A 20,644-nucleotide genomic window follows, 5' to 3' on the forward strand; every position below is an offset into this window, starting at 1 on the left:
TAATAAAAGAGGTTGATGATTCAAGAACCAAATTGGAGTTTTATACAGATAAGAGGTATCCTTGTTGGATAATAATGATGTATGAAGAAATAAATTTATTTCTAGTAACTCTAGACAATGAGTGAAGAAAGTTAGTTTGATGTAAAGCACCAGGCTAGAACTTGTCCAGGCAATCATTAGGAGTCAAAATTGACTCAAAGGCACCAAAGCAAAACAAAAAGCAATATTGGGTGAAGACACAAAATTGTAATTCAGGAAACAAAAGATGGTACAGATACCTATCTTCTTAGAACCTGCTTCATAAATTCAATCTGGATCTGCATCCCAAAAATTAGATCTAATTTACTGCTGTGATGTCAAAAATACATATCACCAGGCAAATATTGTCAGAAGCATGTCTTTTTTAATAAACCCATGCTGTGATGAGTGGATTAAAAATAACATTACCTGCTATAGACTTCTCGTAAATGTTGTAGTTGCAACTTGTGTATTTTGCCTTCTGGAGTCTTTGAATCATGTGGAAAGTTTCTGTGGAAAGGGAACTTCACGAAGACAGTAGTGTCACAAAAACAGGAAAAGCCCAAGGGGAACATCAGGTCAGCCATAAAACAAACTTACATAGGAAAAGGAATCAAATAAAAAAGGTATTAAAGAATCCCTATAGACAAAAGCCTAAGTAATTAAGAAAACTAGACAAATAAGAAAAGGAAACAAAAAGATAATATAGAAAACCCTTACAAACACGGGACATAACAAATAAGCAAAACAAACAGACAAAAGACACAAAATATAAATTACAAAAGGGACAGACAGGAGATTGCCACAGAACAAATATGAAAAACTATCTTAAAGGTAAAAGAGAAAACCAATAATGCAATCTAGCCACCCCGCGGAATAAAGACAAACTCAAACAGGATTTGAAACATTAAGCACAAATACAAACATTCACACAAAATCAACTTACAAAGGGAGAAAAGGGTATAAAAAACCAGGGACTTACCATAAGAAGCTAGCTAGCCCAGGAACACAGACTTCTTGCTGTTCTCCGCCTTCCTGAAAAAATAAAAAGTTCCAGCTTTCAAGCAGTTGTCCATATCCTTGCACCGGAGCTCTCCCAGCGGGAAAATCAAATCCTCAAAAGAAAGGCATTTTGGCACCTTTCAACATTTCTACACCAGTACAAGGGATGATTGCAGATAAAAAAATAAAGGCAAGGAAATCTCCATGCAGTCTGAGGTTCAGATTGGCAGTCTCCATTTGATGTAACGGCCTTGACGAGAAAGTAGTTATTATCTTAAAGAAGCCTCAGGTCCTAAGACATAAAAAGAATGACTCACTGTTCTCCTATACAATAATGCTAAAGTTCAGGTATTCAGTGCTGGACCTTGTAGCTCTATGACAGTTAAAGTTAAGTTTGGACCATACTTTCAACCTTACTCTGCTTCAGTAGAACTTCTGTTCACACCAAAAATAGGTGAAAAAAGAAGTAGGGCAGATAATACCTCCTTTGGTAGCAGTTTATGGCCATGGAAATTCAAAGGAATCATCCTTCTCTTCCCCTTCCCACCAATGGAAGACAGGAAAAGGAAAGGAAAAGTTATGGGCAAGGCTCCCTTTCTAATCCCATGGCTTTTTGGCACAATGACAGAGATCTGACTGTTCCACAGCCAAAAGGCAATATTCCTAAAACCAGTGGCAAAGGCCTGTGATGTTCTTCAGACTTACCAAATGATTTGCCATAAATTGACCACTTGCCACTGTTTATAATAACAGAGGTGAAAAAACATACATTTTTGAAGGGGAGTGAAAAATAACAAAGTGAAGGTCACTTTGAGGTGGACAATGGGTAGTTTGAGGATGCCTATAGGAGTATATTCCTCAAAAAAAAAGATTGATATGTTTCTTTTACTGGGGCTAGCAAGACATGCAGATGATTCCTCAGTTGTAGAAAGGACATTAGCATAGAATGAACATAGATTGCATTTTCTTTTTAATATTGCCAATATTATTTCAGTGTACTTTATGTATTGCATTGATATTATGGCTGGCATTTGTATATATTACCAATATAATACTAGGATTACTTTAAATGAAACATGACTTTAGGTGGTAACCCATATATAAAATAAATATGTACTGAAAAATCCAGCTGTATTTAATATATAGATATCCTTTTTATACTCTTATTAAAATTACAATTGAAAGATAAAAATTAATACAAACTAAAAGAATAAAAAGAAAAGATAGAAAATGCAGAAAAGAAAAAATTAGGAAAGAAAAAAGAATATAGTGTAAAAAAAGAAATGACTTCCCCTTTATAATTTTTAAAGTAATGTATTATCTCTTAAAAGTTAATATATAGATTTCCTGAATATGATACTGTTGACATTCACACGCTAATGAGAAACATTGTATTTCATTTCCGGTTATTTAAATTTAAAACACTGATAAATACAAAATTTATTTTCACTATACATTTCCTTATACATGTGGTCAAGTATGATGTTTAAAAGGTTTAATACAGTATATCCAGACAATAAATTTTAATGACCTGCAAAAAAAGTGAAAACAATTTTAATACTATTTGCTATAAATTACAGTTTTCTCATATTTAAAGGCATATGAAAGTCATCTTTAAGTATATGAATACTTGAAATATGTAAGATTTAGAAAACAACTGACTTTGTTTGTGTTAACAGGATGAGAAAGTGCAAGGCTTCCTGTTATGTGAGTGTGACAGCTGTAGATAAGTGGGGAGGCCCTCACAGGAAATCCGTCTTACATCTGCAGCATGACTTGTCTAAGGCTGAGAGAGTATCCCTAATTGAAGTATCAATGGCATGACATGGTGCTAAGTGATCAAACATGGGGGACATGGTGAAGAAGGACTTGGAGGATCAAACTGTATTGCCTTTGGAAAATGAATGTACCAGGGACATGGCAGAATTTGTGGAAGTTTCTCTGAATGAAAGGGTAAAATTTAATGACACAGGCTTATCCATGGTCCTACAGAATGGCTTGGAGAATCTCCGTCTAGAAAACTCTCTCACAGACGTTACCCTGTGTGTTGGCAGCATGCATTTTTCGTGCCACCGTGTGGTCCTTGCAGCAGCAAGCAATTATTTTAGGTAAGGTAGATATTTAAAATAAGACCACTGGATTGTACAAACCTCTATCAACTTAGCAAATAGGAGGTTAATACTACATTTTCACATCCTTGATTTAAATCTACCTGTATTCTATATGTTTCCCAAAATTTTGTATTTGCGATGGTGCTAGAACACATTTATAGCGAATGTTGTATTGTATGTTTGCAACCCAGATCTTTTTGTGTGTGTGCCTTTGAATTAAACTCCTGGGTGAATCCTGGTAACTTCCCTGCCTGGACTGGTCTCTGCAGTTTAAATCTTTGGCAAGATTTTTCAGAAGTGGTTTGCCATTGCCTCCTTCCTAGGGCTGAAAGAAAATGATTAACCCAAGTTATCCTGCTGACTTTGTGCCTAAAATGGAACTAGAACACATAGTCTCCTGATTTCTACTCTGATCTCTTTAACCACAAACTGTATTAAATCCAACAGAGTCCTACGCAAGACTCAAAAAGGAAATTAAAAACTTACAAGCTTTCCCAACATATAGTGTCATTATTATCCCTTTCCTGGTGATGAAATTATCTGTGGAGTTTTTATTTGTTTGGTTTAGATATAGTAGTTAAATTATCAGCATTACTCATTTTTATCATTTTAAAGCCTATCCTAATAAATATGCAGGCTGCAAATCCCTAATCTAGAATCACTGACAGGAATGACTTTGTATTAGATGCTAACAATAATTATTCTCTGTTAATAAGGTAGGACTTTCTAAGTATACATTCAATGAAATTCCTCTTAGAAAATTTGCTGGATTTCCCCCCTTTGTTTTATTTTTTATCTAGAGAAAATAGCTCTGGTGTTATAGAATCATCAAAATTTAAAATACTTTTGGTCATCATCTATGTATTCAATTCCTTGTTCTATTTAGGGGAAAACTTCATTTGTGAATAAAAGATGTAATATTTTTGACAAAACAAACATGAGAAAAACTGAAAAGTCTTTGTATCATGTTCAATAAAATGCCAATAAAATGCCGAGTTAGACCATACAAAGATCTAAAAGCTGTAAAACACGTTTGGGGAGGACTTATCCAGGACTGCCTGTAATATTTTAAATTTTCTTTTTTAAATGGAATTTATCTGCCACAAAATATAGATCACAGCTTAGAAAGTAGGTATCTCTTTTTCCCAGATATTCTATAATTTCTCAAAATAACTTTTAAAACTTTAGGACATGAACAAAAATAGGAACTCAATATACTCAGTCATTTCTGCTTGAATATTTATTGACTTCCACAAAGAAATACTTTGGAAAAATAATCATATCTAAATTCCACATTAAAGAATCTAGCAGAAGATAAAGCTCTTGCTCCTTTTCATTATTGGTATAATATTTATAATAAGCTTATTGTAAACTTGGTGTTAAAAGTGTAGCATTGACATAAAATATTATTGTTAATATTAGTATTTATTTATGGCCCAAAGGCAAGTTATGAATGTAATTTAAAATTTGGGCATCAGATAAAACCGTTTAACAAATACTTTTATTACATGAAACACCTATAATTCCAACATTGAAATGTGGTTTAAAACCATGTTTTTGTAGTCTTGATTAAAAATCATATAGTTGCCTCTGCAATTTTAGAATTTTTATCTGCAGGTAACATTTTATCACATCAGTATCTATTCCTGGGCTTGATTTTATAAATAGACCACATAACATCCTGGAAAAGGTTCTCATGAAATTCACAGTACGATAAAATGTGTTTCACTGTTTCAAAATCAATCCATTATATAGGCAAAATCTTTGAGAGAAGGTTTTGTTTTTTTTGCAATTTAACATGTAGCATATTTGATGGCAAGATGTATTATATATAATCTGGCTTTTGAAAAGACAATTCTGTATTTACTTAAACATAAATTATTAAGTTATATAAGGAGCTGAATCTATATCTGTCATTAATTCTAAAAGTTACAAGTGAACATGGAAATTTGGTTTAGCCGTTAATTTATGTATTGAATTATTCCATAATTTTTTGTTTAATATAATTATATGCTCATGGACCTCTGGAAAATAAATCATCAGGATCAGTGCCAATCTGACTAATCTTGTAGGTCACCTGTTCAACCTCTATTTAATCATTTGGGATTTCATGAAGCAATCCTTTCTTGTTTTTATAAAATATGTTTGTAATCAAAACTTAATGCTGTAGGCTTAGCAAAGCCTTTGTTTCAATCAACATTGCCTGGTTTCCAGAGAACAACAGAATCTTTGGAATTCTACTTGGAATACCTAAAGGAGGTATTAAAAGTTTTACTTGCAGTTGGGCTATGTTATTGGTAAATGTAACTCAGTCTGATGTTCCACATAAAATTTGAGAAATAATATTTTGCATTTTTGAGGAACAAATGCCCCATTTTTTAAAAAATATTGAAGCCATCTGAGTAATACAGCTGAATGTGCTTTGAGTTTTTTGTTTTCTTCTTAGTGTTTTCTGCAGGTTCGGTTCCCCCCCCCCCCCATCATCTATTAGTTGCAACAAGTGAGCCTAAATTTGTGAGCTGAAAGAGAATAACTGGCCCAATGTCACCCAGCCAGCTTTCATTCCTACAGTAGGACTAGAACTCACAGTCTCCTGGCTTTTAGCCTGGCTGATGTCTTAACCACCAGACCAAACTGCCTCTGTATTTTGCTTTGCTATTTTGAACTAATGCCTTTCAATGATGTTGCCAGGATTAAATAAAATGCTCAAATAATTAAAATGTTCTACTTCTGTCATCTCATGATCTTGAATTTTCCATGTGTAGTTTTTTTTAAAATCAAAACCCAACATTTAATTTTATCATGATTAATTTGAATTGATTTTTCTGGTCAAATTTAACTAATGCCTCAAGCAGTCATTTCAGGCCCAATGTGGTATGTGAAAGAGCAACATTGTCTACATATAACAAAGCACAAATTTTCTTTTGACTAATAATGATCATTGGTCACCCACCTGAAGTAATGTAGTTTCCAGATTATTGAAAGAGATACAGTATGAAATAGTGTAGGGCCCCCAAAATAAACTTGTTTCTTGTTCCTACACTTGTTCCTATCCTTTTAAGAAGAGATTGGAAAACCATTTGTTTGAAATGGAATGCGGTTTTCTGATGGAGCAAGGATTTGGACTACAGATCTTTAAGGTATCTTCCACCTCTCTTATTCTGTTATTAATGTTTATAATATAATTATTTCGTCAAACCACAATGAAAACCCCCTTACACTGCTGCTGCAATGCCCACTCCTTTGGGAACGTCATTATGAAAATTGAAATAAAATCACCTAGATTGGTATAACTATTAATTTTTTGTTCAATCAAAATAAAAGTACAATCTCTTTGCTCTGAGATATTAGTGAACTATTGCTTTGGCTAATTATTAGAATATTTTTTGGTTACACAGAAATTAAAATTCCATGTGTTCCACTGATCTGGTACAATAAAGTGAAATAGTTTAAGTGGTATTGAACTTATTTCCAGAACTTTTTGCGGACTGACTGGATTTTCCAGATTTACTGAACTGTCTATTTTTCTCCTTTAGGGCAATGTTTTGCAATGACTTAAAAGAAAAGTATGAAGAAAAAATAGTTATTAAGGGAGTTGATGCAGAAATAATGCAGATTCTTTTGGACTATACATATACCAGTAAAGTGCTGATTACCAAGGAAAATGTGCAGAAAGTCCTTGAAGCTGCCAGCCTTTTTCAGGTTAGTGAATGCATGCAGTTAATGGAAAATATATGTAGGGCCAAAACACATATTAAGATTAAGCTATGAGTTAATTTTATTTAAGCCGTAAGCCTTTATAAGCATAGCCAAATAATGGCTGTTTACTATGCATTCTTTAAAATATTGCTGGATAGGTAGTTGTTTAATAAAACAATAATTCCAGTTTTGGGATATGGAGGGAGGAAGAGGTGAGATTCTCTGGAAAAAGTCCCTGGAAACTGTCCTGTACAGCTTTCCAGTTTCTTCCTGTGGTTTACTAGCTGGTGACCTATGGTGAAGCTGGCTAAAGTTTTCTCCTCTCAAGCAGAATTAATTAGCACTAGTACTCTATTAATTTTACCTTTGGGATTAATACAGATAAATGTATCAAAAATTCTTAGAAGTAAAAGATCCTTAGAGGGAAGTAATAGTATTTATGGTTTTAACTATTTCTTATGGTATTTATATCCTGGTTTTTCATCCAGTGGGCAATTAAGGCAGTTTGCCGCAGCAAAAATATAAACTTTAAACTAAAACTGCATTAATCCAATTAACTTATTGGTAAAACAAATATTATATTAAAATAAATTAACAAAAGCCTGGTAGAAGAGGGATATTTTTACCAACTTCTCAAATACTGGGAACATTATTTTTATTTTGAGTATAAAAGTGCAGAGAACAACAACCAAGATGATTAGGGACTGGAGGCTAAAACATATGATGAATGGTTACAGGAATTGAGCATGGCTAGTCTAGTGAAGAGAGGGACCAGGGGAGACATGATAGCAGTGTTCCAATATATGAGGGGCTGTCACAGAGAGGAAGTGGGGTCAAACTATTTTCCACAGCACCTGGAGGCCAGACAAGAAATAATCGATGGACACTGAACAAGGAGAGATTCAACCAGAAAGTAAGGAGAAATTTTCTGACAGAGCAATCAACCAATGGAACAGCTTGCCTTTAGAAGTTGTGGGAGCTTCATCACTGGAAGCGTTCAAGAAGAGACTGGATTGCCATCTGTCAGAAATGGTGTAGTGTCTTCTGCTTGGCCAGGAGGTTGGACCAGATGACCTACAAGGTCCCTTCCAACTCTGTTAATCTGTTATTTGGCATGTGCTTATATCTAAGCGTAGTTGAAGACCTAGTTATCCCCATAACAATTACATTGTGCCATAAATTAAGGCAAAATAATTTACCCCAAATCATCCAGTGAACATTTGATGTTGGACTTAAACCTGAAACTTTTAACTCCTAGTCCAACCCCTTAACATTTCTCACCATATAAGAGAGTAAATACCAAGGATATCTCCTGGGAGTGGAAAAAGGAAGTCTTGTGGAAAAGCTCAAGCTGTGGAATCTCCCTGAGAAGTTCAGTTTGTAGCTTTGTATCATGCAGGAACCTTCAAAAGGGGCCCTCCTGTTGATTTGAGTAACTGGGCATGTTCATAGTGAGAGAGACATTTCTGTCCTAAGGGCTTTAAAGATCAGTACCAATTGTGTGATTTCTATACCTTGCATAGGTCATCAGCTTAACTGTTGAATTGTGTATTGTGCAACTGTATTGCACTTTCTGGAAGCTTTTCAAGCACATTGAAATGATGTTACAAGTTGCAACCAAAGTATAATTAAATGTTGCTAAGTCTGGATTACTGAGGAAGGATCACAATAGACTCATTAGCCATAATTGGGAGAACATTCTCACCATGCCTGAAAATCTAGTGATAGTGATAGATCAAAAAATATTTTTAATTATGAAACTGTTCCTTCTGGAGGATGGGGATGGACCTCTTTATCTGGATATTATGTTCCAGTGCATAATTATGGGTAAATTATGTGTATAATTATGTGTATAATTATAGTGGGCTGTAGAGCTTTTGAAAATAACCCCCAAACTCTTTCTCCAAATCACCAAAATGCAGTAGTAAAAAAAAACCCAGAAATAAGGGTATCTCCCATCTCAGATTTAATACTTTTACATTGTATATTTTCTAGTTTATTTTCACTGTGAAAGAAACAATATGCAGTGACACAATAACATAAAAGGCCAGAATGCTACAAATTTATAGGATTGCTAGGAAATACTAGGGTGGAATCTGGATATGAATTGTGCCTATGAAAAACAGAAGGACAGAACTGTGTTCCAAAACAAAAGAAATTGCTTATATGCTGTATAAACAAATTATGCCCATACTATATTTATTAACTGTGACTACATGAGATAACAGCAGATAGCAAGACCACAGGTAACATAGTCTGTTGGCATGATCACACCCAAAACCAACAGCATCTAAATTCCAGTATTCAGCTTTTTCTTTCCCAGTTAGGGACCTCTACTTTGTCTGGGATGAATGTCAATTCTTCTCTCTCATCCAGCCCATTTAAGCTTAGGCATGTTCAACGTCACTAATTGTCAGCAGAGTACTGAACTGTACAGCTGAATGTTATCAGCATACTGAAAACATACTCCTCTGGAAATAAATTATAAGTGGTAAGTGTAAATGTTATAAGGCATAGAAGACAGACTAGAACCTTGTGAGGTAATAGATCAATGGTGTGTGTGTGTGTGTGTGTGTGTGTGTGTGTGTGTGAAGCATTAGACCTCTAACATTAACATTTGGTGGTGCCCTGACTGGAAGTCCATTCTCAGTAAGGGAAACTCATGACTGATTTTGGGTCAGTCACATTCTCTTTTCACAATGTCACAGGCTTGTTGTGAGGAAAATTGGTGGAAAAAGTAATGTACCTACTATCTGGGAAGGAAGATATAAATTGAAGAGTAAAAAGTGAATAAAAATAAACTCTATTTTGGTCTTCAACACACAAAACTAGCAAATTTAGGATAAGAGCAGTGCATCACAAGGTACACAAGATACGCAACAGTGTATCACATAGGAGTTGTGTATCTTTGTATCATAGTACATATGAGGGCACACTTCAAGTAGCCAGGGGACACATACAATATAACATTTTTATGGGAATAGTAAATGAGGCCATAACTGGGCTGAGGCTACAGATTTTCTGTTTTGGAGAGCTACTTTGGAAAAGGCATTTAGTTTTACTTGTTTTCAGATGACAAGTTTCCTTTAGTAAGTCTATTTCAGATTTTTTGAATTTCCTACCTCACAATGGAAGAAGGTTCATCAGTGCTTTCTCTTGCAGAATTGAACAGAACAACTATATAATTCTTGTCTCATTAAGTAATAGTTAAATATCATTACTATTAGCTAAATAGCTAAAATCATTACTATTTGACAAATGTATCTGATATGATCAATTATGCAACATCAGATGGATATTCATTGGAAATACTAAGTTAAATATTTCCATACATGTATCTCAAAAAACAGGAAACAAGTGGTTTATAGACCGAGTCTGTTAATTTTCAGTTTGTGTAAGCAATGTAAATGTGTCAACAGGACATGGTTCAGAACATAAGATTCTCCTGTGAATAATTTAAAAAATCTACATACCCTATTAAACTGTTTCTGGTTTTTCACTTCTCTCTTTTACTTTTAAATTACTTTTAAAAACCATGCTGGGTTTTAAACATGTAACCAGTTTATGTGCAGCAAACCAAAAACAATTTTGAGATTTCATCAGCTGTTAGGGAGAAATTAATGTAGTATTACAAGGACTTGCTTAACATGTTTTACAATACAAGATGACACTTCTATTATTAAGCAGAATTAAGCAGTTGCTTCATGAAGTGCAACCTGAGAAAAGGGGGAAGTGGGAAGACAGAATAGCTCTTCCCTTAATGGATCACTGAAGGTAACTGTCCTCTCCCCAGTTTTACTTGCATGAAATATGTGAAGAGGCATCATCAAACTCTTCAAAACCATTTGAACCAACACTAGACTCAACATGTGCATATAAGCTTACTATATTGATGGTTGAATCTTACCATAATATTAGGAAGAAGATAGAATCATTCCTGGTATCTGGGGGTAACCAAATAGTGTGTGATACATACAACTTGGTACCTCAGTGGAGGACATTTGGTGGAAGATATTAAGAAATGGCCAGCAAGATGCCAGTACTATCTTCCAACATTTATACTTGACATGGTTGTATAGTTCAGCCTTATAGCCAGGCTGATTCCAATGCTGGTAGCTTTTAGAGTAACAGGGTGGATATTTAGCAGATGGTGCAGATGGTTAGAATGCAGTACTGCAGGCTGCCTGCAATTTGGCGGATCAAATTTCACCAGGCTCAAGGTGAGCTCAAGCTCAAGACTCAGCCTTCCATCCTTCCAAGGTGGGTAAAATGAAAATCCATATTGTTGGGGGCAATATGCTGACTCTATAAACCACTTAGAGAGGGCTGTAAAAAGCACTGTGAAACAGTATATAAGTCTAAGTGCTGTTGCTATTTGCCAGCATGATCCAGATATGGTAACATTTTTTCAGAATCCAATCTTGATCAGTCACCGTAACCAGAGGTTTTGTAGTTCAAGCTTTTGGACTCGTGCCCAAGCCCATTTTTAGGGAACTTCTCTCTAGAGCTAGAGAGATGGGCCCAGCATGAGTCTAAAAGCTCAGGTGGCAAAGTTTTGGTCCTGGTGACCCTGCAACATTATCCTAGGACATTTATATTCGCCTTCATTTGGTAATTTTTTTTCTTTTTGTATAATTTGATAGCTTCCACAATGTATTAAATCATTGTGTTAAATTATGAATTCAGTATAATGTAAACAAATTAACCTCTGTACTATTATTACTTTTGGATTGCTTATGTTCATGATAATTAATATATATCCCAAACAATAGTATTATTAATCTTATTGCACTAATAATATTTGGTAAGTAGGATTGTTAATTATTTATTCTAACCCCTTAAATGTGCATTTCGGTAATGTTACTGAGGGTTATCAGCAGAATATTTGGAAAATAATCAAAATAAATTACTCCCACTTTCTTAATTTCAGGAGTACATAGAGTATCTTTTATAGCAACATAATTGTTGCCCTCATTAAACAACTGGGTCAAAACACTTGCTAGTTCAGAGGACCATCAGTAGTAATTTAGTAATTTAATCAGTAATTTACCTTCAGCACAGTCATTTCTTGTCTTTTGTGGTATTTTACTGAGATTAATTTGGATGCATTCATTATAATATAAAATATTAAATGTTTGTTGAAAAGTAGCAATTACCATTGAATGCAAAACATACAGAGTGATATGCAATCATTAACTGTTTTGAGGTGGGCCAGAATCAAAGGCATCGTATCAGTTGCATTTAAGGAATAACTGTGGAAGAAGACCCTTGTCCTTTACTGCTTGTTCACTAGAATTTGTGAAGTTCTAGGATATATCTGGTTGGCTATTGCTTTACAAAGAATAAGCTTTTGGCCTGATCTATGGGCACTCTTCTTATATTCTTAGATATAGGACTCCAGTGCTTCCAAATGGTTGCTAAGACTTGCCTGGCTGCTGATTATCTCGTTGCCCTTGAACTGTATCAAAATATTGTCAAGGTCAACAGTGAGAAGAAAATGTTTCAGTCATGGATTGCTACCACATAACTGAACCATGCACAAACTTGAACTACTATACCTAAAAGAAACAATGGGCAGAAATTGTAAGATAAGAATTTGGGCATTTTTCGCATCAACCAATGTCGTTCCTCATGTTCTTAGGGTTTTTCAAGAGCAGTGAAAAAAGACAAGAAAATAGGTCTATATGATATTTTTCTCCTATACTTTCAGTTTTTGCGCATGATAGAAGCTTGTTCCCGTTTCCTTAAAGAAGCTTTACACCCAGAAAACTGTGTTGGGATTCTCAGGCTGGCTGATACTCATTCCCTTGATACATTGAAGCAGCAAGTCGAGAATTATATTGTCCAGAATTTTACACAAGTGGTGAATTATGATGAGGTCTGTGAGTTGCCTGCAGACATTCTAAATAGCATGCTAAAAAGTGATGACCTCTGTGTCACTGAAGAAGCTCAAGTATTTCAGATAGTTATGAAGTGGGTGCGTTACAAAACAGTGGACAGGCTCCCACTTCTCCCATATATCCTCGAGAGTGTGCGTTTACCTCTTCTGGATCCTTGGTATTTTGTAAACACTGTTGAAGCAGATCCACTCATCAGACAATGTCCTGATGTCTTTCCTCTGCTTCAGGAAGCCAGAATGTACCATCTATCAGGAAATGAGGTGAGTAAACATGTGGTAATATTAATTCCATGGATAATGGCTTCATGGCCTTCAACAAACTTTTTTGTTCTAAATCAGAGATATATTCATATATTCAGAAGCTCACATAGCCCCTGGAACATTAAAATATTTTGTAGCCACACAATTTTATATTTCTCCCTAAAATTGTACAATTGCTGACAGTAATTTGTTATTGTCATAGGATTTTTGGGTTATTATTTACAATTTTACCTGAAAAATCTGTTATTAATTATATTTATGAATGAATTCCTTATCACCTCTTTGATGTATGATGTGTTTAAAGGCTAGAATAATGGTGCTGGTCAGAGGGCTCAGAGCATCTTCAAAAATTGCTAACAAATTATACTTATTATACATCATAAAGGGGAAATTGTAAGTTAATTAACCCCACCCAGTTATAGAGTTCTGTCACTTGACCTCAGGACCAAATGTCCCCTTCTAGTCTCTACAAACATGTGCATCCATGAACTGAATATATATTTGAAGGTGGGGAAAGTGATTGTTGGTTGCTAGATTTTAACAACAATATCAAACAACAGTAATAGTAATTTTGTTTTTGTTTAGATGATTTCAGGAAGAACAAAGCCCAGAATGCATGAATTCCAGTCTGAGGTTTTTATGATCATAGGCGGTTGCACAAAGGATGAAAAATTTGTATCAGAAGTAACTTGCCTTGATCCTCTGAGACGCAGTCGTTTGGAAGTGGCAAAGCTGCCGAACACAGAACAAGAATTAGAAAGTGAAAATAAAAAGTGGGTGGAGTTTGCTTGTATTACACTAGGAAATGAAGTCTACATATCAGGTAAGGAATGAAATAATTTGTTCTCTCTCTTCCTCCTCCCCTGCCTTTTTTTTTTTTTTGAAAAGAAGAATCATAGAACTAAATAGTTAACTAACAAGCAAGCAAGCAAAGAGATGCAAGCTGAACTCTCTGATCCACTTCCCCAGGGAAGCATCTCTGGGGAAGCCATCAGAGATTCCAAAGGCTTTACTTCCAGAAGAAACCATGCTGTTTAACAGGAGTGCTGCTGACCTATAAGGTGCCTTTATGTAAATATTTTTGCGTTCAGTGTGTCAAGTCAGGCTACATGGCAGCTGCGGTTTTCTGGTGCTTCATTCTCCTATATTCACAGTTTCATGAAGTTGTAACTGGATAGACTTCTTCCCATAACCTGGTGCCCTGTAACGGGCATTGGGCTGTCATTTGGTGCCCCTGTGTCCTTGGCACTTTGCGCAGAGGCCCTGCTGCTGGAGCAAGGCTGATTTGAAGCAGCTGGAAAGGAGATGTTGCAGCAGCGTTGTTGGCATCTCTTTCCCCTTCCTTCCTTCCCTCCCTCCCTCCCCCCCTCCCTCCTTTGGTATAGTTCCTATTCAGACCCCATATTTATTCAGGTTTATTTAAAATGTGAGATGAGTAGAATGGCAAGGAGTCTTATTGTATGCCCTGGGTCTATGGGGCATAGATGTTAATTTGATCTCCAAAATATGTTTTAGCATCTGCAAATATTTCATCTGGCCACTTTTATTTTGAAGTACACAGTAGTTACATTTGGGTTCTCATTAATCCTATGTTTTGGAAATAAGATCCAAAACATTACATAGCATTAATAGATAAAATTATAAGGGCAAACAAAAATAGTATAAAACAAATCTTTTGCTTCTTATGCAGTGTAGATTGTTGAGGTGATGGCAATGGATAGAGAACCTGTTGGTCATCAGCTGCTTATTATTTCGTAGCCCTATTTTTTGTGATGTTTGAGTGCAAAATAGATGTGTCTATTTAGCATCTTAAAGCTCCCAGATCCTCTCCCAGATCAAAAAGAAGGAACCGATAGATCACTTCTATGTCACATCTGCACCTTTCAGATGTTGGAAATGTTTTTATAAGACAGTACAGCGTCCTGGATCAAAAAGTTTGTCATTTCTAAGGGCAGGCATGTAAAGAATATGGCAAACTGAAACTGAGGTTTAAATCCACTCTCTCCCACAAACTTTTACTGGACATCTTTTAGTCACACACTTAACCAAGGGAAAAATACTTTTTGGTGGAAAAATATTGAATATTTTGAGTACTATATATACACTTGGGCTCTTGAAGAAATGGCAAGGTATAAATCTAACAAACTATATAGATAAAAAAGGCTTCTGTTTTTCAAATATGTTATTTCATTCCAGTTAAAAACATAATGTACTTAAATTCTACAAAAAAGTGTCAGACCTTTTTGAGATTAGTTCTGTTCATCTCTTAAGCATGAGGACTAAAATTTTAATGAACAAAACAAAAAACAAAAAACAAACCAGACAACAGCATCATGGTCAAGAGTCTAATGAGAGCATATGAACAAAAAACGTTGTTCAGAATATGTCCTGGATCTGGGAAAAAAGTGGAATTTAATTTTTATTTGCTGCAGGAGGAAAAGAAACACAACATGAAGTCTGGAAGTATAATTCATCCATCAACAAATGGATCCAAATTGAATATTTGAATGTTGGAAGATGGAGGCACAAAATGGCTGTTTTGGGTGGCAAAGTGTATGTGCTTGGTGGTTTTGATGGTGTACAAAGACTTAACAGTGTGGAGATTTATGATTCCTTTCACAACTGTTGGTCTGAGGTAAAGTACAGCTGTACTTTCAGTATTAGTGAAATAGAAAACAGGACAAAAATAACACAATGTTGTTGCTATTTAATGTAAGTAAACAGAGTGTTTTCACACACAACACCAGAAATGGGTTTTTTAAGCCTGCATCTATAATAGAGTAGAACTAGCCAGCAGATACACAGAGTATTAAAACATTAATTTTGTCCTCCATTATTAGCTGTGCAGTATGAATGTAGATTAGACAAGAGAGACATACAGAACTTAGCACATCTGTTTTCACACCCCATGTAGCAGCTCTTGCAGGTGAAGATCTTCAAAGCAAATCAGAAATCCCAGGCTGTTTTTAGATGCAGCCTACATAGAGGATGCACAAGTCTGAGCAAAGCACTGCTCATAGACAGTGTTGTAATGTTGTACCATTACTCTCAATTCCTGTTTCCCACTTTTATGTTAGTATGAATTCACAAAACCGAAAATGCAAAAATAGATGTATTTTACTTCATGTGCCAATTTTCATGGGTCTAAATTAAAACAAAGACGTATACATTTAGCTAAATGTTTCCTAAGAAACTCATTTTCTATTTATGAGCAAAAAACTTTCTTTCCTTTTAAAATGGTATTTCCATTTATGTAAGAAACATTTTCTAGAATTCTATGTTAGATTCCTCCTGGGAACTTATTATGCTTTGCAATATAATTCATTCCTATGGAATTAGTCCAATTCTGTTGAAAAACAACAATTCTTATTATTCTAACCATTATAATAATAGAATAGATAACAGAATTGGAACGGACCTTGGAAGTCTTCTAGTCCAACCCCCTGCTTAGGCAGGAAACCCTACAGCACTTCAGACAAGTGGTTATCCAACATCTTTTTAAAAACTTCCATATTGGTACACTGTTGAGAATTACTTTATTTTTCTTCTGTGGAAAAAAATGGGTTCAGGATGATTAGCCCAAAGCCACTCTGTCATTCCATTGGCAAGCACAGACTTGAATTCCTATTCCACAGATTCATATCTATGCTTCTTCTTCGACTCCTTATCCCATGAACACTGCAGCAAGTTTTGCATTATTTTTTTCTGACCCACAAATTTGAATCAACTTTTCATTCTCTTTCTCTATCATTGTAATATTCTTCTTCCTAATCATCTAGTAAGTTTCAACTTTGGACTTCAAGTTCAACTCAATTGCATATTCCATTTCCCTAATATAATAAGACACATAAAATCAAAATTAATTCTAACACATTCCTAAATTACTTTGTTTGATGTTAATAAAGGCAACTCCTCTCATGATCTGTGTGAGCTCATTTGGAGCAGCCAGTTACAAAAATAAACTCTATGTGATTGGAGGAGGACCCAACGGAAAGTTAGCTACTGACAATACACAATGTTATGATCCAACAACGAACAACTGGTGCTTGAAAACACCTATGCCTGTTGAAGCAAAGTGTATCAATGCTACAACTTTTCATGATCACATCTATGTTGTGGGTAGGTTTAATATCTGCTTTAACATGCTTAATAATTTTGCATATTTTCTTTAATTCAGAACTCTTTTTATATACTTATTTTTGTTTACTGCAGACTTGTGATACTCTTTAATTAGATCATGCAGATACTTCTAGAGATATAGAGTGCATTTTAGTGTTAGCTAATGTACAATAGTAAAGTTAGTACTAATGATACATTTGGATATTAATTAGAGTATTTATTATTAGATTCTCCTATAGGAGACTGAATATATTGGTATTACAGAAATCATTTAAAAGTGATGTAATAGTATGATGCTTGCTTATATATGTATTACAGTGAACGTACAGCATGAGGGGTGTGTGTGTGTGTGTGTGTGTGTCTACATATATACAAAAATGCAATGTTTTAGATGAATTTTTGAATGTAAGAAAATAGAATATTTTGCTTTCTTTTCAGTGAGTCTGTGACATATATGTCTCCTCTCATTTCCTATATACAAATCAAGATTGTTTAACAATAATTTCATACACATTTTCAGTAAGTCACAGACAAGGACATAATTGATGTACAGTCTAGTAGCATGTGCCAAAAAAGTTGTGTATTTAATATGCTTCCAGATATCATTTTGATTTGAATAGATCAAATCCAAACAATTATCAGTGGTTAAATATCTTGCACAAAAGAGGACAAGGAGTTTTTGTATTCGATTTTATACCAGGATATAGGTAGGAAGTTGAGCAATAGACATCCTGGAGCCAGTATGCACTGTAATCATAAACCCTGGTATAGTGTTACCTATGGGCTTATGGTCATTCACTTACAGTCTGTTGAGATACATTGATCTTGTAAGTCCCTCATGTTTTCTGCCTGGATTTTTCCATATCAGTGTGGCTAGAGAAGACAAGACACACATCCCTGGTCATCAACAGCCAGGAAATACTTAGGAACAAACACAAATCAGTTTCAACAGAACACTGAAGCATATCAGCTTCTTAGGAATACATAAAGGCCCAATGAATTTAAAATAGCAGTAAAACTATACTGATTATTATGTACATTTATGTGTTCTCTCCCCCCCTCCCCCTTTCAGACACACACCTAAGCTACCAGACATTAGCTAGAGGTCCATGTCTTGGTTCAGAAGACAAAAGAGTTGGAGGGTTCAAAAAGTTGGGAGGGCTTCAGCACCTCTTTTATTCCCCCAGATTGTTAATTCACAAGTCCCAGCCACTACATTTGCTGAAGTCTTTGCTTCAGATAATATTTCTTCTTTGACTTCAGAATGATTTGTTCTGTCTCATCTACCTTCCTGGAAAGGATCTTTGAGACAAGATTCTTGGCTTTTGTCTTCTCCAGATTATGGCAACATCAGCCTTAATCTCACAATAACTTTTTATTGTCTATTTTTTTACATATTGTAGTGTGTGGGGAGAAGTAACTTGACTCTGACATAAATCCTCTACACTGCTCTGAAACTTAGTGCAATCAACACTGAATGTAATGGACTCCTAAATGTCCATTAAACCACAAACTATGGTACATCATTTGCAATGATTTACATAGGTTGCAAAATGATGTCATTTCACAAATGATGATAATCATTGCACATACCAGAAACAAACCAAAATTTTAACTGCCTTATGTAGATTGCCTGTTTCAGATGCAGTGATGTTGTCTACATAATTTGGGGGGAATATCTAGAAACAAATATCTGTTGCATCCAAATTAATGGGAGTCTGTTAAATTGAGGTTTCACTTTATGCATTAAAGAACCAGTCACTTCTAGAAAATAATAATTTTCTACCTTCCTTTTCTAGGAGGGGCAATGAAAGCAGTCTATTCTTACAGCCCATTCAAAGATATATGGTGCCTTGTGACTCAGTTAAACCATGAATGTGCTAGTTGTGGGATTGCTCCTTGCAATGACAAACTGTTCATTACTGGAGGACGGGATGAGAAGAATGATGTCATTGCCACAGTGCTGTGTTGGGATGCCAAGACCCAGAAATTGACCGAGGAGTGCATCCTCCCTCGTGGGGTCTCGCATCATGGGAGTGTCACCTTGAGGAAGTCATATACATACATCCGTAAGGTAGTACCTGGAGCAATCTCAGTGTAACTTTGAAGGAAGATTCATGATAAACGAAGAATAAATGTTCGTGAAATACCTCATTTTCCCAAAAGTTATAAAGAGACTATTGGGATGGAACAATCATGCTGGTGTAGTATATTTTCTCAGTTTCCTTCTATACATGCTAAATTGTCAATATAATGACTAGTTATGGGAAAGACAGATTACAGATTAACAGAGTTGGAAGGGACCTTGTAGGTCATCAAGTCCAACCGCCCACCCAAGCAGGAGACCCTACACAATTTTTGACAAATGGAAGTCCAATCTCGTCTTGAAAGCCTCCAGTGATGAAGCTCCATAATTTCAAAATCCAAGATCCACAAGTTATTTCAGAGAGGAATATGAATGGATGCAATTGATTGGGAATTGGTTTATTTTTGCAGTTATACTATGATTGCTTTATTATATTTTTATGGATCTATTGTAAATTATGAAGAATCTCTTTTGATTATAATAAAGATAAGTCAAACAATGAACAAACCATGTGAAATTTACCTGGAATGCCCAGGGCAAGGCTAAACTCTATGAGTTGTGATTCCCAACTTTGAATATTTGTTTTAATTGTTCTTTTGTCAGCAGCACTATTTTTTTTGCTGAAAGATGTGATAATATTTCAAATAAATTGAAATTAACATTTGCCATTTTAAGATGTTCCTGTCATTTGGTAATAGCCTAAAATTTGAATACCTTTTAAAGATTAAAACCAATTAAATAAACATACTTGTTTCTTCATCACAAGATTAAAGGGTAGAGGAACAGAAATAATAAGTGTAAAGGGGCAGCGGTAAAGACTTGCCAATTTATGATAGGCATAATATGGCCTTGCTGGGTTTACATCATAACCCCATCTGGAACATCCCATGATACCCCCCCCACCAAAAAAAATATTAAAAGCACTTCCAAACAACCAGCTTTTCCATTACTTAAGTATAAGTGGGTTTCCTGGGATACTCTAGTTATAGATTACCAAGTTGCCACTGGAATAGTATCTGATTTCTTTGTGAAACTCTAGCTTTCCTAGAGAACGAACATCTAGTCATATCCCATTCTTTTTATGTAGTGCCTGCTTCAGGAGAACACTGCATTATATTTTGTTCTAATATTGACATTTATTGATTTTAAACACAGTTGTTTTAATTGTGAAAAATATTACTTTTTTTTCTTCTTATCTTGAAAATTGCTCTGGGCTTTCTTGGAAGTAAGAAAAGTATAGAAAGGAAGTAAAACGGATCAAATTAAAAGTTGCTGCAATATAAAAGGGAGCTGTGTCCTTTTAATCTAGTACCATTTCCACCTTGCCAATGGTTTGCTTGAGACACTATCAGCGAAAGACTACAATAAATAAAAAAAAATTAATATGCAGAGATGTCATAAAGACCATAAAATTCTGCTTTGTCTAAGTTCCTTCCCATTCATCACGAA

At 35.1% G+C, this 20,644-nt stretch overlaps 1 protein-coding gene and 1 long non-coding RNA gene across 3 annotated transcripts; one reads left to right on the forward strand and one right to left on the reverse strand.

Moving 5' to 3' along the window:
* Window positions 1-447: 447 nt before the first annotated feature.
* Window positions 448-12,977, reverse strand: LOC148125829 (uncharacterized). Its single transcript, XR_015743532.1, has 3 exons — window positions 12,872-12,977; window positions 1,001-1,053; window positions 448-542 (listed from the first exon to the last, which is right to left on the reverse strand). It is a non-coding gene; the product is annotated as an uncharacterized LOC148125829 (long non-coding RNA).
* KLHL6 (kelch like family member 6) lies at window positions 2,740-19,861 on the forward strand. 2 transcript variants are annotated; one of them, XM_026701273.2, is made up of 7 exons: window positions 2,740-3,128; window positions 6,668-6,833; window positions 12,541-12,990; window positions 13,576-13,813; window positions 15,423-15,625; window positions 16,896-17,109; window positions 18,909-19,861. In XM_026701273.2, the coding sequence occupies exons 1-7, from the start codon at window positions 2,866-2,868 to the stop codon at window positions 19,208-19,210; spliced, it is 1,836 nt and encodes a 611-aa protein (XP_026557058.1). In that variant the 5' UTR covers window positions 2,740-2,865; the 3' UTR covers window positions 19,211-19,861. The 2 variants fall into 2 exon arrangements, with proteins under 2 accessions (XP_026557058.1, XP_087789112.1); XM_087932986.1 differs by having other exon boundaries at window positions 2,753-2,973.
* The last annotated feature ends 783 nt before the right edge of the window (window positions 19,862-20,644 follow it).

Source organism: Pseudonaja textilis, chromosome 4 (assembly GCF_049901715.1).
Source record: "Pseudonaja textilis isolate UNSWEBS1 chromosome 4, rPseTex1.2, whole genome shotgun sequence".
NCBI classification, from domain to species: Eukaryota; Metazoa; Chordata; class Lepidosauria; order Squamata; family Elapidae; genus Pseudonaja; species Pseudonaja textilis.

Bases quoted from the DNA above. Each gene is read 5' to 3' on its own strand.
- KLHL6 (XM_026701273.2), top strand. From the start codon at position 2,866: ATGGGGGACATGGTGAAGAAGGACTTGGAGGATCAAACTGTATTGCCT. The intron at 3,129-6,667 runs GTAAGGTAGATA...TTTCTCCTTTAG, and splicing joins GCAGCAAGCAATTATTTTAG to GGCAATGTTTTGCAATGACT. The intron at 17,110-18,908 runs GTAGGTTTAATA...TTCCTTTTCTAG, and splicing joins TGATCACATCTATGTTGTGG to GAGGGGCAATGAAAGCAGTC.